This window comes from Macaca mulatta, chromosome 7, assembly GCF_049350105.2.
Source record: "Macaca mulatta isolate MMU2019108-1 chromosome 7, T2T-MMU8v2.0, whole genome shotgun sequence".
In the NCBI taxonomy this organism is placed as follows: Eukaryota; Metazoa; Chordata; class Mammalia; order Primates; family Cercopithecidae; genus Macaca; species Macaca mulatta.
This window is the reverse complement of record NC_133412.1, coordinates 41,044,894-41,064,824: the sequence shown is the minus strand read 5'-3', so window position 1 is coordinate 41,064,824 and position 19,931 is coordinate 41,044,894. Positions and strand designations below refer to the sequence as shown.

Genomic DNA, 19,931 nt, shown 5'->3' with positions numbered 1-19,931 from the left:
TTAGGATCAAGCATTTGGCGAGCTAGAAAAGAATAGTGATAAATTTCTACTTGGAACATCATCATCAGAAAACAGTCAGCCTGCTCATCTTCATGAACTGCTATGTTCACTACAGAAACAGCTGCTGGCATTTTGCCATATCAATAACATTAGTGAGGTATGTGATTATTTGTCTTTTATGGTGATCTATCAGGACCTTGAAACTCAGATATTTGGATAGGCCATGGTATTTTTGTATGTTGAATCTTTCAAAGTAGTAATTTAGGAACTTTTTTTCTCCTTAGAACTCAAGCAGTGTGGCATTGCTTCATAAACATCTTCAGCTTTTGTTGCCTCATGCCACAGATATTTATTCACGTTCTGCAAATTTGCTCAAAGAAAGTCCTTGGAATGGCAGTGTTGGACAAAAGTTAAGAGGTGAGTTTGGTATTTCATTTCAAATTTAATCAGTCATTAAGAAGCAAGAATACTTGCCTTTCCAAAGTCTTAAGAGGACCAGAAGCCTCTGACGAATAGGAACGGTCTTGAATCTCCTTTCTATTGAAGATTCCTTTAGTCTTGATTTGAGGGTAGTGTTAGCAGTGACTGATCTTGAAAAGAGTCTACTTGGCATGACAGAGGCCTAATTTAAAGGCACTGGATGATATAAACTCAAAAAGATTAATTTTAAATGGCATAAAGTAAGATTTTTTAATCTCTCTTTTTTTTTTTTTTTTAAACCTGTTGTTTCTTTACCTTTCTCTTCAGCATTTACCATTTTTTCACTTTCCTTCTTGAAATTCTTTGGGCTTCTGTGTAGTCACAGTCCTTTTTTCTCTTTCCTCTGACTCCTCTTTTTCAGTGAGTTTCTATAGGCTCCTCTTCCTTGGACATGCCCTCTAATGTTGAGCATCCTCCGAATTTTGCCTTCAATTCTCTTTCCTCCCCCAATGGTCTTATCTAGTTTCAGTGTCTTTAACAACCATCTATATATTAATGACCCCTGTATTTCCATCTAGCTGAGAACACCTTTCCTGAGTCCTAGAGCCATTCTTTAATTGCATACTGGGTGTCTTGTCTTTGTTATCCAAAAGACAACCAAAATTTAATGTTTATATAAAACCAGCCACCTCTGAAGTTCCCCCACTAAAAAAAGAATGAAAGGAACAAGCTGTGAAACTGAAACCATTCCACATTAGATACCTCCATTTGGCTGTTCCACAGCAACTAAAATATGTTCAAACTGAGCTCATTTCTGAATGGCCCTCTCTGCCCTGATATACAATGAAATATTGAAACAAAATTGATTTAAAACCAATACGGATTATAAAAACACATGTTTTAAGGTGATCTCGATTTTTAAAAAAGTAAATTTAGTTTAAAAAATATGAAAACTTTCCCTCACTAGCAGGTAAACACCAAGAGGACAGGAAGTTTTGACTGCTTTGCTCATAGCTGTATCCCTCTCACCTAGAACTGTGCCTGGTATGTCAGTAAATATTTCTTGGGTAAATTATAAAATGAAGATAAATTAACGAATGAGAAATTGATAATGCATTTTAAGGAAAACATTTATAATCCTTTCAATTTGTTGGTATGGAGGATGCATATGCTTTGCTATAAAGTGTTTGTTGGTGTACTTTCTGAAAGTGAATAAACACTGATACTACATCAGCTACCAGGTGGGTGTTCAACAGAGAATTATTGAATGAGTCTACTCTAGTTCCAGGCTAAAATAATATTTCTTAGGTTCCTTTTTTTAAAGTTCATTTGAAACGATTGTCCCATGTTTAATTTCTTTCCCTTCATAGATGTGATATACGTCTCAGCTGCTGGCAGTATGCTCTGCCAGATTGTTAACTCCCTGCTGTTACTCCCTGTGTCAGTGGCTCGGCCTTTATTGAGTTACCTCCTCGACTTGTTGCCACCTCTTGATTGCCTTAATAGACTCCTGCCAGCTGCTGATCTTTTAGAAGACCAGGAGTTACAGTGGCCTCTTCATGGTAAGTAAAGACAATAAAAGAGCAAATAATGCCCTTGACAAAAGTTGTTCCTGTTGCACACATCACTGTGTTTTTCCATTGGAGTCTATCTATCCCAAGGCTATCAAAGGAGTTTCGTCACTGAAATCTTAAAAACTTTTCAGGTTTAAGTAAGGCCTCTTATTTTATTGGAAGGAATCCTGGACTGGAGCATAAAAGGAAAAGCGCTGGGGTTGGAAAGATGATCTTGAGGGCCTATCTTATTTTAACATTATACAGTTCAGTGATCAAGTGTCAATTAGTCCAAGTGTCAAGTTTACAGCCATATCAGGATGTTGATTAGGCTTTATATGGAGTTTTTCCAGCTTTATTCTTTTCTTTTTTTTTTTTTTTTTTTGAGGTGGAGTCTCGCTCTGTCACCTAGGCTGGAGTGCAGTGGCACGATCTTACCTCACTGCAACCTCTGCCTCCAGGGTTCAAGCAATTCTCCTGCCTCAGCCTCCCGAGTAGCTGGGATTACAGGCATGCACGACTACGCCTGGCTAATTTTTGTATTTTTAGTAGAGACAGGGTTTCATCATGTTGGCCAGGCTGTTCTTGAACTCTTGACCTCGTGATCCGCCCACCTCAGCCTCCCAAAGTGCTGGGATTACAGGCGTGAGCCACTGCGCCTGGCCAGTTTCTTCTTTTTTAAAGTGTCTCAGAACTTGCTAAGATTCGGTCTATTTCTATCAGGTGAGTAAGGTGTCATTTTATTTTATTTTTTTCATCTGTGTTTATAACTGATATTTTTCTATAATTTCATTTTTTCATGCTATCCTTTCCTAGTGTTTACTATCAAAATTACACTAATCTCATACCATGAACGTGGAACTTCCTTTTATTCCTGTTCACTGAAATAATTTGTGTAAGGTAGGGGTTATCTCTTCCTGAAGGTTTAGAAGAATTTATCTATGAAACTATCTGGCCCTGGTGTTTTGTTTGTAGACAGACTCTGACAATTTTCATTCTTTAGTGGTTAATGTTCCCTTCCATCTTATGTTTCTTCTCCAGTCCATTTTGGAAATGTATATTTTTCTAGGAATGTTATTTTGTTGGTTTCAAATTTATTGGCATAAAGTTGTTTATAATATTCATGGTTTTAAAAAATCTCTAGTATATCTGTGGTTATATCTGCTTTATTCCTATTTTTTGAATTTGTGCCATCTTTTTTCTTGAGTAATTTTATTAATCGTTTATCCATTTTCCTTTTAGATAACTTATCCATTATCATTTCATATAACTACTTTTTGGATTTGTTAATCTCTTTTTATTTCATTGGTATGGGTTCTTTATTGCTGTCATTTCGTGAAGTCAAGAACTTCTAAGAACAAATGTACAATAAGAAAGCATGGGTCTGGGCCGGGTGTGATGGCTGACACCTGTATTCCCAGCACTTTGGGAGGCTGAGGCTGCCAGATCACCTGAGGTCAGGAATTCAAGACCAGCCTGGCCAACATGGTGAAACCCCCCTCTACTAAAAATAAAGAAATTAGCCATGTATGGTGGTGCACGCCTATACTCTCAGCTACTTGGGAGGCTGAGACAGGAGAATTGCTTGAACCTGGGAGGCAGGGGTTTCAGTGAGCCAAGTTCACGCCACTGCACACCAGCTTGGGTGACAGAACGAGACTCTGTCCCCACCCCCTAAAAAAAGGAAAGCATGGGTCTGGAGCTTAGTATTAAGACAATTCTGAATTCAAGCCTTAAAAAGCATTAAACAATCTTGAATGTCATTTTAATGGATAAATTTGTATGTTGATTTTGGAGGAAAAAACTCAGAGTACTCCCTAAAGATAGTGAATTTTGGTCTGGATAATGAAAAGTAGGAATATAATTGATCGGAATAATGTTGTCATATGTTGTTTTAATGTTTATCTTAAAATTAGTAACTTTACCAAGGAAAATTTTGTTTGATAGCATAACTTCTCTGGATATTATTTTAAATCAGTCTGGTAAAGAGAAAAAATACAGAAAGTATTATAATTTGTGTTTTCATCATAAAGTATTTTACATCAGTATCTTACTGCAATACAATAGGTGACCATGAGAAATATTCTGAATCTTAAAAGTACCAGATAAAGACACAATAACTAATGGTTTTGTCTTTAGGAGGGCCAGAACTAATTGATCCTGCTGGTCTGCCATTACCTCAGCCAGCTCAGTCCTGGGTATGGCTTGTGGATCTAGAAAGAACAATTGCTCTCCTTATTGGGCGATGTCTTGGTGGCATGCTTCAGGGCTCACCCGTGTCTCCAGAGGAACAGGACACTGCATATTGGATGAAAACGCCACTGTTCAGTGATGGTGTAGAAATGGACACTCCTCAATTGGGTAATGTGCTTCTCTGCAGCATTTAAAATACATGCCTGTTTGTACCTCAGTTGAAGATTTCTCTATTCTGAGTTTGCTGAATAGAGAACTGACAGGCACCAATTGCAACATGAGCAGTGTAGGGAATCTGGGGCTATGACTTGGAGCCCTAAGAAAAATGGTTAAATTCTGCAGCACAGTATGGTGAAAAGAGCCCCCAAAGGAAATAGAAATTGTAGGTCTGGTCCTACTCTGTCATATTTATCACTCATTTTGAGCAAGTCATCTAACTCAATGCTTCATCACTTATCTTCCAAGACTTGGAGGTTATGAAACTGCTTCACAGAATGTAAAGCCCTGTAAGAGTACTTAACCATGACTTATCAGTGCAGCACCCCTCAGATGTGAGTGGCAGCCTCTTTTCCTCCCAGCCTGTCTTGCTTTCATGCTGACATTATATTATGTCCTAATTTTTTCTTCGCCACTTAAAGTGCCTTTAAGATTTCCCTTCTGCATCATCTTCCATTTGTATATATTGCTGGCAGACTAGTTCTTAGACTGAACATGAAGACTTACCTGGTACCCCAGGTAATCCAGTTGTTTTATCTAGAATTGGTCCTTTAATCTCTCTAGGCTTCTCATTTTGGTTCTATAAAATAATGATTCGGATTAGACAGGCTACATGATATTATTAGTTCTAAAATTTATTATTTCTCTGATAAGAGAAAGAGACTCAATATGTCCATGAAGGAAAGTCTAAGAGAGATTGAGAGGAAAGGAGAAAAGAAGGAGAGCTGAAAAGAAAAGAAAAAACAAAAAGAAAGAGTATGCTTTGGGATTTGGAGGGTTGGAGAGAGGGAGTGAGGGAAGCAGTTGAGGATTTTCCTCCGTTTCCAAATATGAGTGTACATTCATCATTTCATTTATGAACCAGAAAGTGATTTTGGCCATGGCTGATGATGCTGGACTGGTGTTTATGAAACATTTTGTTAAAGACAGTAAAATCATGGTTTTTCAAGGGGGTATTTAACATGATAAAGATAGTTCCACTGCTGTCAGTGTTTAACCTTGTGACAGTCCTAAAGGACCTCCTGAGAACAAAAGTATCTCTATCTCTACCCACCTCATATTTCTTCTATATTTACTCAATTAAACTGGCCTTTAATATGAATAAAATCAATTTCTGTTTAATGTTATTTTCACTTTTTAAATTATAAAATCATGAAACTTAAAATTTTGTTTATTTGTATGTATTAGAAAAAGGTATTATCCCTTGTAAAATTATAACAATACAGTAATTTAGTTATATTATGGGTTAAATTGATTTTTGATACTAGCCCAAGAACCTCATCATCACTTAGAACATGGTTTTCTTTGTTTTTTAAATGTGAAATGAATTCTGAATGTCAAATGTCCTACTGGAAAGTTAGGAACCACCTGTACAAATATCAGTTGAGAAATTGTTCATGGTATCTTTTACATGGATCATTTTTAACTGATTATTTTTACTTAAGTCTATAAAAAAATGGTCTAGTCTCTTTTTCAGTGTTTCCTCGTTTCTCAAAGAGGGTATATCATTCCGTTTTGAACAAGGTGGTTTTTTGTTACACAAGACTGTTGCATGTGTAGGACATTTAGTTTCTTTGGCCTCTGCTTGCCAAAATGCCAGAGGTTGGGGGTATAGCTCAGAGGTAAAACATTTGACTGCAAAATGCCAGAGTTTTTTTTGGAGTGTCACAGTTGGTGGAGTGTCACATCCTTCTGGAGAATGTAAGAGGGTTGTTACCACCTCCAACTGTAAAACATTAAAGGACTTTACCTTGGTAACGTTTACTTAAAATGGTTTGAAGTTTATCATTTCATAATCATTAAATAAATGTGGTAAGATTTTATTTGTAGCACCAAAATTTATGATGTTAAAATTGGTAACGTGAGTATTTTTTTTAGATAAATGTATGAGTTGCCTGTTAGAAGTAGCACTTTCTGGAAATGAAGAACAGAAGCCTTTTGATTATAAATTGCGGCCTGAAATTGCTGTCTATGTAGACTTGGCGTTGGGTTGTTCTAAAGAGCCTGCCCGAAGCCTTTGGATCAGCATGCAGGACTATGCTGTTAGTAAAGGTAAGATAAATAAGCTAAAGGGAGTAAATTTGTAGTTAGCTCATAGTGCTCACAAATATATTTGCAAGATATGTAAGTGAAACTCATAGGGATCGCGTAGGAAAAGGTATTTTATGAATAACACTTCTAAACAATTTGTTTTTCCCTTTGTGGAAAATAGTGCAACTGTTTTTTTATATACATGTATTCCACTTAAACCTACTGTGTGAAAATTGAGATTTATATAATACATTTGTAGGTAATCATTTTACTAAAGTATAGTAGTCTCCGTATATCTGCGGGTGACATGTTCCAAGACTCCCAGTAGGTTGCCTGGAGCCACAGGTAGTACCGTACTCTATATACATTGCTTATTTTCCTGTGTGTACATACTTGCCCATGATAAAGTTTAATTTGTAAATTAAGCATAGTAAGACATTAACAACAACAATAATAAAATAGGACAATTACAATAATATGCTAACTGAATTACTACTCTTGCATTTTGGGGCCAGTATTAAGTAAAATAAGGGTTACTTGAACACAAGCACTGTGATACTGCGGCAGTAGATTGTATAACCAAGAGGGTTACTAAGTGACTTGGTGAGATTTCATCATACTACTTAAAAGGGCATGCAATTTAAAAGTTAAGAATTGTTTATTTCTGGAATTTTCCATTTAATATTTTTGGACCACAGTTGACCGCAAGTAACTGAAACCATGAAAAGCAAGACCATGGATAAGGGAGGACTGTTGTATTCCATGCTATGTAAATGGATCTGTTAACGATTAAGAGTCTGTTTAACGATTATCTTCCCTTTGCAAGCCTTGGTTTAATAACTGAAAGGATGTGTACTTAGAAGTCTTAGCTCTAGGTGTGGTCAGTATTTCTTCATCTATAAAACATTTTGCCTACTCTAGAGTGCTGGTGAAGATACCAGTTTGAGATAACATATACTATTAAGTACCATGGTAAAGTACTATGCAAGTTTGTGGTGGTATTTCAGTTTCTAATATTATTTGATTAAGAAAATTAATTTTATAGGCTGGGCACAGTGGCTCACGCCTGTAATCTCAGCACTTTGGGAGGCTGAGGTGGGAGGTATCACTTGAGGCCAGGAATTCGAGATCAGCCTGGCCAACATGGCGAAACCCTGTCTCTACTAAAAATAGAAAAAAATTAGCCGGTCGTAGTGGCGTGTGCCTGTAATCCCAGCTATTCGGGAGGCTAAAGCACAACAGTCACTTGAACCCAGGAGGTGGAGGTTGCAGTGAGTCGAGATTGTACCACTGCATTCCAACCTGAGTGACAGAGTGAGACTCTGTATCAAAAAACAACAACAACAAAGAAAATTAATTTTATGTACATATTTTCAAAGAATGTACCTGATTTGTTTTTAGCTCCTTTTTTTTTTTTTTTTAACAATGATCAGAATTGTTCAGGATCGCCTGTCTCTAGTTTTCTTTCTCTGTGTCATTCTCTTATCCTGTCATTAGTTTTGTCCCTTTTTTTTGGATTTTCTTTCTTATGTGATAAAAATGGCAAAAATAAATACATTTTTACTTTTTATTGGCCTTTATTTTTTATAAAGAAAATGAAATGAGATATGTATTATTCACATCTACCAGTAAGATGACACCTTTGAATGTTTAATCTCATCCATTTTGTTTCTTTTTTTTTTTTTGAGACAGAGTCTCGCTTTTGTCACCCAGGCTGGAGTGCAGTGGCGTGATCCCAGCTCACTGCAGCCTCTGCCTTCCCAGTTCAAGCGATTCTCCTGCCTCAGCCTCCCAAGTAGCTGGGATTACAGGTGTGCACCACCACACCCAGCTAATTTTTGTATTTTTAGTAGAGATGGGGTTTACACCATGTTGGCCTTGGCTGGTCTCGAACTCCTGACCTCAGGTGATCCACCCGCCTCGGCCTCCCAAAGTGCTGGGATTACAAGTGTGAGCCACAGCACCTGGCCCCGTTTTGTTTCTTAATCATTTATTCATTCATTCTGTTATGGTGACTCCTACCAGAGGTGAAATAGTAAAGTAATGAGGAGGAAAAAAGTTTACTTTCTGAGGTGTATTTTCTGATATTTCTTATTTGTAACATTTTCTTGGGATATGCAGTTAGGTTTTCTATACCACGTTATCACTTATTACCTTGAAGTGAGAACTTAAAAAAAAATCTAGATATAAGGTGAATAAAAACTTGTTGTATGGGTCCGTTTGTTGTATTGCTTGTACATTGCAAGCATAGACTTTATTCCTAATTAGTGGAAACGTTCTTTGTTTTTTGGTATGAAATGAGCATAACTTTAATGAAGGTGTTTTAAAGGAACCCATTATTTTTAAAATGGCGCAGGAGAATAATACCTGCTAAATTTAAAACACAACAAAGGGTGTTATTTTAGTGTGCTTTTAAAATTGAATATTAGGTTCCTTGAAATGGAGTCTTGTTGGATTTTTTAGTCATAGCAGTTCTCAGAATAGCAAGCAATTCCATGGAACAGATGATTTCTTAAGAGCCTGATGAGGAAAAAATTAGTACGTAATACAGACTGTCATTCTAAGATTCTCTGTGGGCTGTAAGATTTTCTTAAAATCTGGCATATTTGTCCTTGTCAATTTTTTTTTACCAATAAAGCAGGATAAGTCTGAACTTAAATTTCTGACTTAGGCATACTGAAATGAAAACCAACATATAACATTTTTATCTCTGGAGATGAGAGTTTTAAGAAGGACTTAAGAACCAAAATTAATTTGAGGTTGGTTTTGTTTTGTTTATAAGTAGCCCAGACATTTAGCAAATCTGTCAAATGAACAGAGACTAGCAGTCCCTCTGGGAGCAGAGTGGACAATAACTCTCCCACCCCCATTTGAAATGTACTACGTTGTTAAATGTACGTTGTTAAAGTACAATACTAGTGTGCCAACATAGAATTAAAGAATGGGAAGAGGCCAAGTGTGGTAGCTCACACCTGTAGCTCCAGCTACTTAGGAGGCTAAGGCGGGAGGATCGCTTGAGCCCAGGGTTTTCAGACTGTAGTGAGCCATACAGTCACCACTGCACTCCAGCCTGGACCACAGAGTGAGACTGTCTCTTTAAGAAAAAACAAACAAAAAAAAGAATGGGAAGAAAAAGCGCCTGACTAGTCCTCATCATCTAATGTTGTTTGGGTTTTCAACTACATGTCTTTGTTTCTATTTGAAGAAATGTTGTTTCATTTCTCACCCACTTAAATGTACTTGTATTCACAGTATATACTTTTATGGCTTCAAATACCAGATATGTGTATACGCGATTAGTTTACTCGCTATCTCCTCTAGAATGTCTAATGGGAAGTATTCAAAACTATACTCCTGATTCCAGCTTCTTACCCTCAAAACTGCTCCTGTGGTCTTCCTTTCTCAGTAAATGCCAACTACATTTTAAATATATTTAGTATCACCTTTGACTTCTCTCATTCTCACATCACACATCTGATCTATCAACAAATCCTGTCGATTCTACCTTCAAAATACATGTGGACTCTCCAGCCACTTTTCATTACCTTCGCTGCTGTTACCTTTTTCTGAGCCATTATCATTTCTCCCTTGTATTGCTGCAATAATTACTTCTGCTGTTGCTATTCCTATAAGTCAGTTCTCCACTCAGCAGAGCGAGCTGTCAGAAATACAAGTCAGATCATGTCGTATCTCTGTTCAAAGGCTTCTAATGCTGCTTCTCATTTTTCTCAGAGTAAAACCTGGAGGACTTGTACTGGCCTGCAAGGCCATTGGGATCTGGTCCTCAGCCAGCTCTCTGATGTCTTCTACCCATTCCGTGCATGCACGGTTTGCCCTAGCCACACTGGCCTCCTTGAACCCATCCCAGATCCTCTGCACTAGGTTTTTCTGAGGGGACCCAGTTTCACATGGCTTCTTCCCCCACTTCATTTAGATCTCTGCTCAAATGTAACCTTATCAGAAACTTTCCCAAACCACCCTATATAAAATAGTAATCCCACATATACAGTAGTGCCTGTTCTCCTTACCCTGCTTTATTTTTCCTCATAGCACTTACTGTCATATTAATGTTTTCTTTTTAATATTCTCTCCCGCCCCCCTCCTTCTAAGAATATAAGCTCTGTTAGATCAGGGATTTAGTTTTGTTCACTGCTATATCCGCAGCACTTGGGACAGTAAGTGGGATCTAATGAGGTGCATTTGTTAAGTAACTGTTTAGAAAGATGATAAAATTCAGGTGTTGGATGACTAAAGCTATAAAAATTACCTCTGAACTGTTTTCTGAGCCCTTTTAAATGTCAATGCATCATTTTTATTTTCAGATTGGGACAGTGCAACTTTAAGTAATGAGTCACTCTTGGACACTGTGTCTAGATTTGTTCTTGCAGCTCTTCTGAAACACACAAACTTACTTAGTCAAGCATGTGGAGAAAGCCGGCAAGTAACTTAAAACTATCCTCAGACAAATATTTGCTCTCATGATGTTAGAAATTAGGTAACTTTTCTATTTTGGTTCTTCATTTAGATATCAACCTGGTAAACACTTATCAGAAGTGTACCGTTGTGTATACAAAGTTCGAAGTCGTTTACTTGCTTGCAAGAACCTTGAACTTATTCAAACCAGGTCATCATCACGGGACAGATGGGTAAAGTTTGAAATCAATTAATTTCTATGTTTTTCTGCAAGCTGTGAGAGCTAGCTCTAAATTGGTTTATGTGAGAAAAAAATGTGCCTTGGTCGTTGCATATGTTCAATACATGTTAAGTAGTTCTTTTTCTAGTAGAAAAAAAAAAAAGGAAAGGATTTGAGATTTACTTAACCTCACATTTACCAAGTGCGATCCGGATTCTAAGAAAGTTTAGTTGGCTACATAAATATTAATAACAAATTGAATGATTCAAATCATAGGAATTATTATTCCTCTCTTTGTGCTGATCAGGCCACATTTGAATTACCCTGTTTAATTTGGGGTGCCATAATTTATGAGGGACATTAAGAAATACCTTGGATTGATAAAGTCCAAAAATTATGTCATATAAGTACTAGAAAGTATCAAAAATGTTTAGCTTAGAGAAGTGAAAACCAAGGAGGGGGTTGTGTGTGTGTGTGTGTGTGTGTGTGACATAATAGCTGCCTTAAAAATACTTAAAGAGCTTCTCTGTAAGAAAAGAAATAAATGTGTTTCTTGTACCGGAGGACACAACTAGGACCAAAGGGTAACAATCAAATGGGGAATCATTGTTAGCTGGATATAAGGAAAGTAGGCCTGATGATGATTAGAGTTGTCTACCATTGGAAACGAAGATTGAAACTACTTATTTTTTTATTTTATTTTTGAGACAGAGTCTCGCTCTGTCGCCCAGACTGGAGTGCAGTGGCACGATCTTGGCTCACTGCAACCTCCACCACCCAGGTTCAAGTGATTCTCCTGCCTCAGCCTCCCGAGTAGCTGGGATTACAGGCATACACCACCACGCCCTGCTAATTTTTTGTATTTTTAGTAGACACGGGGTTTCACTGTGTTCACCAGTCTGGTTTTGAACTCCTTAAGTGAGGAGTTTGAGCACCTCAAGTGATCCTCCTGCCTCGGCCTCCCAAAGTGCTAGGATTATAGGCGTGAGCCACCTCACCCGGCCGAAACTACTTATTAAGAACAGTCCAGAAGTAATTCTTGCAGCAAAAAGGAGATAATTTCTGAAGTGCTTGGTAATCTTGATAACATGATCATAAAATTATAAATGCAAGCCTGGATAATAAAACATCTTCGTAGTGCTTACTTTGAAACTTAACTAATCAGATACTTTGCACTCCATTATTTAGTCCTTAGATTTAAAAAACCAAGCTCTGTCTCTCCATTTGTAGACTTTTGGCATGTACTGACTTAATATTTGTGGATCTGTTTGTTGGTGACCTTGAAAGTCCATGAAATGTATTAATTTGCCATTTTGTTGAGGCTCAGATTTGAAACTTGTATATGGGGATAAATGACGTACTATGTGAGTCTGACTACTCAGTTTCCCCATCTCTGTAAAATTCTTATTTAATGGTCATGAGTCACAGGTAACTTTTATGATGGATCTGAGGATATAATTAAAGTTTTTCATTTGTGCTTTATATTGAATGATATTTATGACTGAGTATCTGTTTTAAGGATTCTTTTCTTTATCTAGATGACTGCTAGGTAGTAACCACTGTGGGAAATAAAATCGACATTGTCCTTACCAGATTTCTAATTTTTGGTTTGTTCAGGGGCAAAGTTAAAGAAAAAAAGAAAAGAAAACTGATACTGTTTTAAATTTAGAGTTATTAAACATGTATGCAGAGTAATAGTAACATAAACAACTTGAAGAGAATGGAATGGAATGGAAATTCTGTGCTTTAATTACCTTTTATGCTTGGTATTGTGTTCATCACAACTTACTAAGTTGCAGCTCTGTAGGAATTTATAGCTGAATAGCAATATAGATATGAATAAATTTACAGCATGACATTTTAATCAAAATAATGAGGAAGGAGGAGCGTATATGTGTCCGTATATATTTTGTGTACATACATTATTTCTAATCTTTAAGAGTGTATCTTTTGGGTTTTTGTAGTAAAGTTTGTTGTTATTACTGATATCAATGTTTTCCATGATAAAAAATTTAAGGTTTTTTAAAGTTTTAAAAAGATTTTGGAAAAAATGTAGTTAGTGTAGTTTCTGATAATTTCTTTAAGATATCAGAAAACCAGGACTCTGCAGATGTTGATCCTCAGGAGCATTCATTTACTCGAACTATTGATGAAGAAGCTGAAATGGAAGAACAGGCTGAGAGAGACCGGGAAGAGGGGCATCCGGAGCCAGAGGATGAAGAGGAGGAACGGGAACATGAAGTGATGACAGCTGGCAGTGAGTATACCCTTCTTACTTTCTAGATACAAACGGTGGCATGCTTTTTGATAGGGGAACTAACTTGAAAGCGAAAGGCAAACTTTCTCCATAGTTTTTCTAAAAGGACTTTATATTCTGCTGGTGATCTCAATTTGTATTAGCTGACATTTCAGGGGCTCCTACAACTGTGCTAGTACTATTCTGATGCTTTTGGATTATGTATTTAGGGCTGAGAAGCTCTGGAAGCAGGAATGTCAGTACCTGCTTCACTGAGCCTCATGCGTAAAATGAAACCCATGAGTCATCGGATAGGGCCATTCAAAATATGTCCTCTGAGGCAACAAGTTGTCCATCAGCCTCGAAGACCTCTGAGCGGTGAGGAAGAGAGCCCCTTTCTATGCCTATTGGGAGAGCCATATTGTTTTCCATGTGTGGAACTTTTAAAATTAAAAATTTCACCCACTGACTACACTGCTCTTTCGATAGGGAGCAGGAATATACATGAGACTGCTATTGACTGGGTGAATAAAACTTTTCATACCTTTATGGCTACAGATAGTTTTTAAAGGTAATTATTTATATGTTTAAAGAGAAGTGTCAAAGCTTTTAAAACATTTATTAGTATCTTTTGAGTGATTTGGCTATTTCAAGTTAAAGTGTGCATTCAATCTGTACCCTAAAACATTATGGTCAGCAATGCATTTGGTTTTGAGATTGTCTGTATCTGTGAATTAACTTGGCACTTACTTTATTATCAACTTATTTGTGTTCTGCATACTTCTAAAAATGATTTTCGAGGGGGCTTGAAACAAGACTAAACATGATTTAAACAAAAGGAAAAAGGTCCAAATGGAGTAAAGGGAGTTGGAGATGGGGAAGGAAAATAATTGTATTTTACAAACCTAGGCTGAGGGAACTTTTGCAGTTGAATATAAACTTAGTTTAGAAATTCCTGGAAGCAGACTGAAGGTGAAAATGTAGTAAAGTATAACCCTCAATTACAGTAAAAAATGATAGTCATCTGGGAACTAATACTTTTTAAACTAGCTGTGCTTTTAGAGCATCTGTATATGCTGGGCACTGGTCAAGTTCTTTACATAGAGTAGCTCATTATCACAGCTGTCTAAAGTTCTAATATTACCTCATTCTAAAGATGGATGAACTAAGGTTTAAGGATGCGAAATTGTATGACTTGGGCCACAGTTAGTAGCAGCTAGAATTAGAACCAGGTCTGCCCCAAACACCAATGACCATTCTCTTAACCCTTTAATTGATTTCTAGTTCTGGACTCTTGAGAGGGCTTATTGCTTTGCTTTTTGTGGAAATAAGGGACTTTTAATAGCATAACAAAAATATTGTCACAATTTTATAAAATATACAGATCAATTTTTAAAGTTTGTACTTCCATATTAACTGATGAATTTAGTATTTTACCAACTTTTTTGGCCTGGGTTTCCCATTAAGAATACTGTCTTTGGGCTGGGTGCAGTGGCTCACACCTGTAATCCCAGCACTTTGGGAGGCCGAGGCAGGCGGATCACAAGGTCAGGAGTTTGAGACCAGGCTGGCCAACATGGTAAAACCCCGTCTCTACTAAAGATACAAAAAATTAGCCTGACCTGGTGGCGCGCGTCTGTAGTAATACCAGCTACTCAGGATGCTGAGGCAGGAGAATCGCTTGAACTGAACCTGGGGGCGGAGGTTGCAGTGAGCCGAGATCATGCCACCGCACTCCAGCCTGGGCAACAGAGTGAGACTCCATCTCCAAAAAAAAAAAAAGAAAAAAAGAAGAAGAATACTGTCTTCACTCCAAATTTGTGCAAAAAATTTCTAATGTGAAATATCTACCACTGCATCAGAACCTTGTTAACTCCACTGATGTTTTGCACTTTGAAATAGGGAAAGGCTGGAGTCAGATGGGTATTCCTGGTGATGCCATCTCTCTCTGGAGGCAATCTTGCCCCATATATTAAAACTAAATTCTGTTTCAGCAAAGACCTTTAGTGACAGTGCTTATTTAATGTGTTTAAGATACAGCAAAGTGTAGATGTTAGGGATTATATGGACTTTGGAAAGGGAAAGGGAACTTTTGTTGTAACTAATATAACTTAAATTTTGTCTCTCTTTTTTTTTTTTTGAAACGTCAAATTTTTCATACCAAGCTTGTGAACGTTTTAGAAATAAGCAATTATTTTTATCTAACCTTGTGCTTCACAGGCTTTTGTGGGCTTCAAAATCAGCTGAAGGGCCTTTAAAACACAGATTGCTGAGCCCCCGCTCCTAGAGGTTCTGATTCAGAAGGTCTGGGGTGGGCCTGATAATATGCATTTCTAACAAGTGCCCAGATGATGTGGGTGCTGCTGGTCTGGGACCATACGTTGACAATAACCGATCTAATTCATTAATAACATTTGAAATATGATCACATTTAAATTCTATAAAGGCAGATTAGTATTTCCTAATGTAATTTTTAATGAAAATACAGTATTTTAATGTATTTTAAATGTAATTTTAACTAAGTTAACTATGTTGTATATCATGTCTAAAAAATAATTTTTCCCTCTTTCAGTAAGTTTTTGGTCCAAACTTTTTGACTATTTTTATTGTTATTTTCTTTGCTCTTCTCTCCCCATGTGTTAAGACCTTGTTTTTGTGTTGCATGTTACAGAAATCTTTCAGTGTTTCCTCTCAGCCCGTGAAGTAGCTCGTAGCCGAGACCGAGATAGAATGAACAGTGGGGCAGGGTCTGGGGCTCGAGCTGATGATCCACCTCCTCAGTCTCAGCAAGAGCGAAGGGTCAGCACAGACCTTCCTGAGGGTCAGGATGTGTACACTGCTGCGTGCAACTCTGTGATCCATCGGTGTGCCCTGTTAATATTAGGAGTAAGTCCTGTGATAGATGAGCTTCAGAAGCGAAGAGAAGAAGGACAGTTGCAGCAACCTTCAACAAGTGCCTCTGAAGGGGGTGGACTTATGACCAGGTGGGACTGACTAGACACTGAAAACATGACCTACTCACATCCCTGTGTTACTTAATGCACTGAAATGGTTTGTTTCCATAGTTACAGTGTTCTGATGTTAACATAGACATGAAAGAAGAAATGCAAATTGAGTAGGATGAATTTAAAGTAATGTAAATACTGATACTGATTCAGCATGGACTGTAAATTTCTGATTAAATGAGGCACAGTTTTTCATACGTATAAACAACAGCAGTGAAAAAGCATGTGAAGTTACTTGCATCTCTCTGTAGTTTAGTGATATGCAAATTATTTTGAAAGGGCTTTGTGCTTAGATAAGAGTCAGAATTTCCTATCAACTGACATTACTCCTCACTGTGTATATATTATCTCTGTGCTCCAGTTCCATTCAATTTTATGTTCACTAACAGTCCTATATCAAAAAACTTTTTGTTTTGTACATGTGAGACAGGAGTGAAAGTCTTACTGCAGAGAGCCGGCTAGTCCATGCAAGTCCAAATTATAGACTGATGAAATCGAGGAGTGAATCTGATTTGTCTCAGCCTGAATCAGATGAAGAGGGTTACACACTGGTAGGTATACCCAGATTCAGTAAAGAAAGATTTTTGTTTTCAAGGTATAGATATGTAAGGCTTTGGTTAGAGTAAGTAATATGTTTGTTTTAGACATATAAAAACTTTTTTCAAAAAGAACTTTAAGAGAAATAACTATATTGCATAGATGTTTACCACATAGGTGTTAATGGTTTCAATCTCTTGCTCTGACTTCTTTCTAAACTCTAAATTCATATATCTGACTCTTTGATGGACATTCCACCCAAATGAGTCAGGTTACCCCAATCTTAACGGTAACCTATCTACAAGTGAACTCTCTCCAAACCTGTTTCTCTTCTATTCCCTATTTTAGTCGATGGTACATTAACTATCCAAGCAAGAAACTTGGGATCATCCTTGACTCTTCTTTTTCTTATCTCCTGATCCCTTTATCTTTCACCCCTTCCCAATCCAGTTAAGTCTTAAAAATTTTACCATTAGTGTGTCTCCAATGTCCTCTCCTCTCCCTTTCCTTCTTTCACTGCTCTGTTTTAAACTTTCTCATTTGAGTGGACGTGTGCAGAAGCCTTCAAACTGGTTGCCTCACCTCTTGCCTTGTGCCCACCTTCCACACTTCACTAGACTAGTATATTTAAAGTACAAATCTGTTTATACCTCCTCTACTTATAATCTTTTTTTTTTTTTTTTGAGACGGAGTCTGGCTCTGTCGCCCAGCCCAGGCTGGAGTGCAGTGGCGCGATCTCGGCTCACTTCAAGCTCCGCCTCCCGGGTTCACGCCATTCTCCTGCCTCAGCCTCCCGAGTAGCTGGGACTACAGGCGCCCACAACCGCGCCCGGCTAATTTTTTGTAGTTTTAGTAGAGATGGGGTTTCACCGTGGTCTCGATCTCCTGACCTTGTGATCCGCCCGCCTCGGCCTCCCAAAGTGCTGGGATTACAGGCGTGAGCCACCGTGCCTGGCCTACTTATAATCTTTTAACAGCTCTGTTAACTATCAAAAATGCCTCAGAACTTGGACTGTAGGCATTTAGGGTAAAGATAAATAAGATGCTAATTTATATAAAAAGGAAGTAAGGTAAAGGTATGCTACAGTGTCACTGGTAAAATATAAAGCAAAAACTATTTAGAAAATTGCTTCTACTTGAGCAACTTTGGACTTGGAGTTCATTGATAGCTAGGTTTTCAATTTGGCTGTTCCTCTGCCTTATGTGTGATTCTATATGTGCTATGACCTCCCTGGGCTTTAGTGTCCTATTGTGTAATACAAAGATGGTAGTGTCTGTTGTGTATATGGTGATGTGTCAGACTTGGCTTCTGGTCCCGATTCTACTGTTAAAGAGCTGTGGGATCTTGGTCATATCATGTGACAGCTCATAGAGAAATGCTAGCATTTGAGATGGACTTATCTATGAGCTCCATGTTTAATTCTGAAATTCCTCTATTTTGTGAACTGAGATAAGGTATATGAAAATATTTTTGAAAAAGTATGAAGTGCTACATAAAGAATAAGTTACTGTTTAAAAAAAGCTTCCATGAAGGATTCCTCATCTAAGGAAAGTTGAACAGTGTCTTTATGTTTCATTGTATCATGACATTTTGTTTATACTTCCTCCTTTTCTCCTTCATCTGCATTAATATCCCTGTGCTTCCACTTCACACTCCCAGTCTTATAGTCTAGTGAGATTCCTCTGTGTTCATTTATTTTTCTGTCAATTAATTTTTAAAATCTGATCAGTCTGACTCATTATCTAGTCTCCTAACTCTGTGATAATTTACCTTTTTTTTGAGACAGGATCTTACCCTGTCACTCAGGCTGGAGTACAGTGGTGCGATCATGGCTCACTGCAGCCTCAAACTCCTGAGCTTAAGCAATCCTCCTGCCTCAGCCTCCTGAGTAGCTGAGATTACAGGCATGTGCCACCATGTCTGGCTAATTTTTTGAATTTCTATGTCTTACTCTATTGCCCAGGCTGGTCTTAAACTCCTGGCCTCAAGTGATCCTCCTGCTTCAGCCTCCCAAAGTGTTGGGATTACAGGTGTGAGCCACTGCACCCAGTTCCCAACCCTGTGATAATTTTAAAACATAGATCATGTCATTTCTCTGCTCAAAGTCCTGCAATGACTTCCCTTTTCTCAGGCTAGAAGCCTAAGTCCTTTCAGGGGTCTGTAAGGCTCTACATGGTCTGGTCCCACTACCTCTCTGATCTCTTCTGTTATTCTCCTCAATGATTCTCCTTCTGCCACACTGGACTCTTAGCTGTTCCATGAATCTACAACACAAGTTCCCTTTAGGGCCTTAACTGGCTGTTTCTTAGGACTGGAATGGTATTGCCTGCATGGCTAACTCCCTCTCTTTCTTCAAGTCTTCCTTCTGATGTTACTTTTTTTGTGAAGCCTATGCTGACCACCCTATTTAAAATGGCAGTTTTCCTTCTTTTCCAAATAGTCACTCCCTGTCCTCCTTTCCTTGCTCTGGTTTTTTTTTTTTTTTTTTTTTTTTCTGGGGCATCGATCACTTAATGTATAATGTAGTTATTCATTGATCAGTTTGTCTTAGTCTACATTACAATAAAAGTTCTTTAAGGACAGGATTTTTTTGCTGTTTTATTTACTTCTGTATCCCAAGCACCTATAATAGTGCCTAGCCCAATAGTGCCTGCCTAGTCAGGAATTTTTTTTTTTTTAATTTATAAATAACTGTCTAATCTATTTTGGCAAAATTTCCACATGTATTTGGTTTTTTCCATTCTTTAATTAAAGCACCCTATTACCTTTTTATGGAGCAGGTATTTTCAAATTGGTCCCCCTTTTTCCAGTTTTGCTCCTTAGATACTTCTCTCCAAATTAGAACTCTTGAAAACACACACAACAACAAAACACCTACCTGCTGGTTGTGCTACTTTCCTACTCAAACATCTTGTCTTACTGCAGAGAACCGGCTAGTCCACGCAGTCCAAATTACAGACCGATCAAATGTAGGAGTGACTGCACTGCCTACTCGGAAATCAAAGATTCTGGGAAGTGTCACCTGTCTGCTTTTGGAACCAGTATTATTCTCCATTTTTGCCATCGTAGTTCATCTTCCAGACCCCAAAAATACCTCTTGAGGCTT

The 19,931-nt window shown here is 37.8% G+C and overlaps 1 protein-coding gene across 1 annotated transcript in view; it reads left to right on the top strand.

Annotated features, from left to right (window-relative positions):
- HERC1 (HECT and RLD domain containing E3 ubiquitin protein ligase family member 1) overlaps nucleotides 1-19,931 on the top strand; it is a 224,019-nt gene that overhangs the window by 105,834 nt on the left and 98,254 nt on the right. The window contains exons 15-24 of the mRNA XM_077939543.1: nucleotides 5-157; nucleotides 285-417; nucleotides 1,791-1,982; nucleotides 4,113-4,334; nucleotides 6,261-6,434; nucleotides 10,736-10,850; nucleotides 10,939-11,059; nucleotides 13,132-13,303; nucleotides 15,927-16,266; nucleotides 16,718-16,838. Of these exons, the coding sequence (XP_077795669.1) occupies nucleotides 5-157; nucleotides 285-417; nucleotides 1,791-1,982; nucleotides 4,113-4,334; nucleotides 6,261-6,434; nucleotides 10,736-10,850; nucleotides 10,939-11,059; nucleotides 13,132-13,303; nucleotides 15,927-16,266; nucleotides 16,718-16,838 (1,743 nt within the window). The remainder of the gene's footprint in view (nucleotides 1-4; nucleotides 158-284; nucleotides 418-1,790; nucleotides 1,983-4,112; nucleotides 4,335-6,260; nucleotides 6,435-10,735; nucleotides 10,851-10,938; nucleotides 11,060-13,131; nucleotides 13,304-15,926; nucleotides 16,267-16,717; nucleotides 16,839-19,931) is intronic.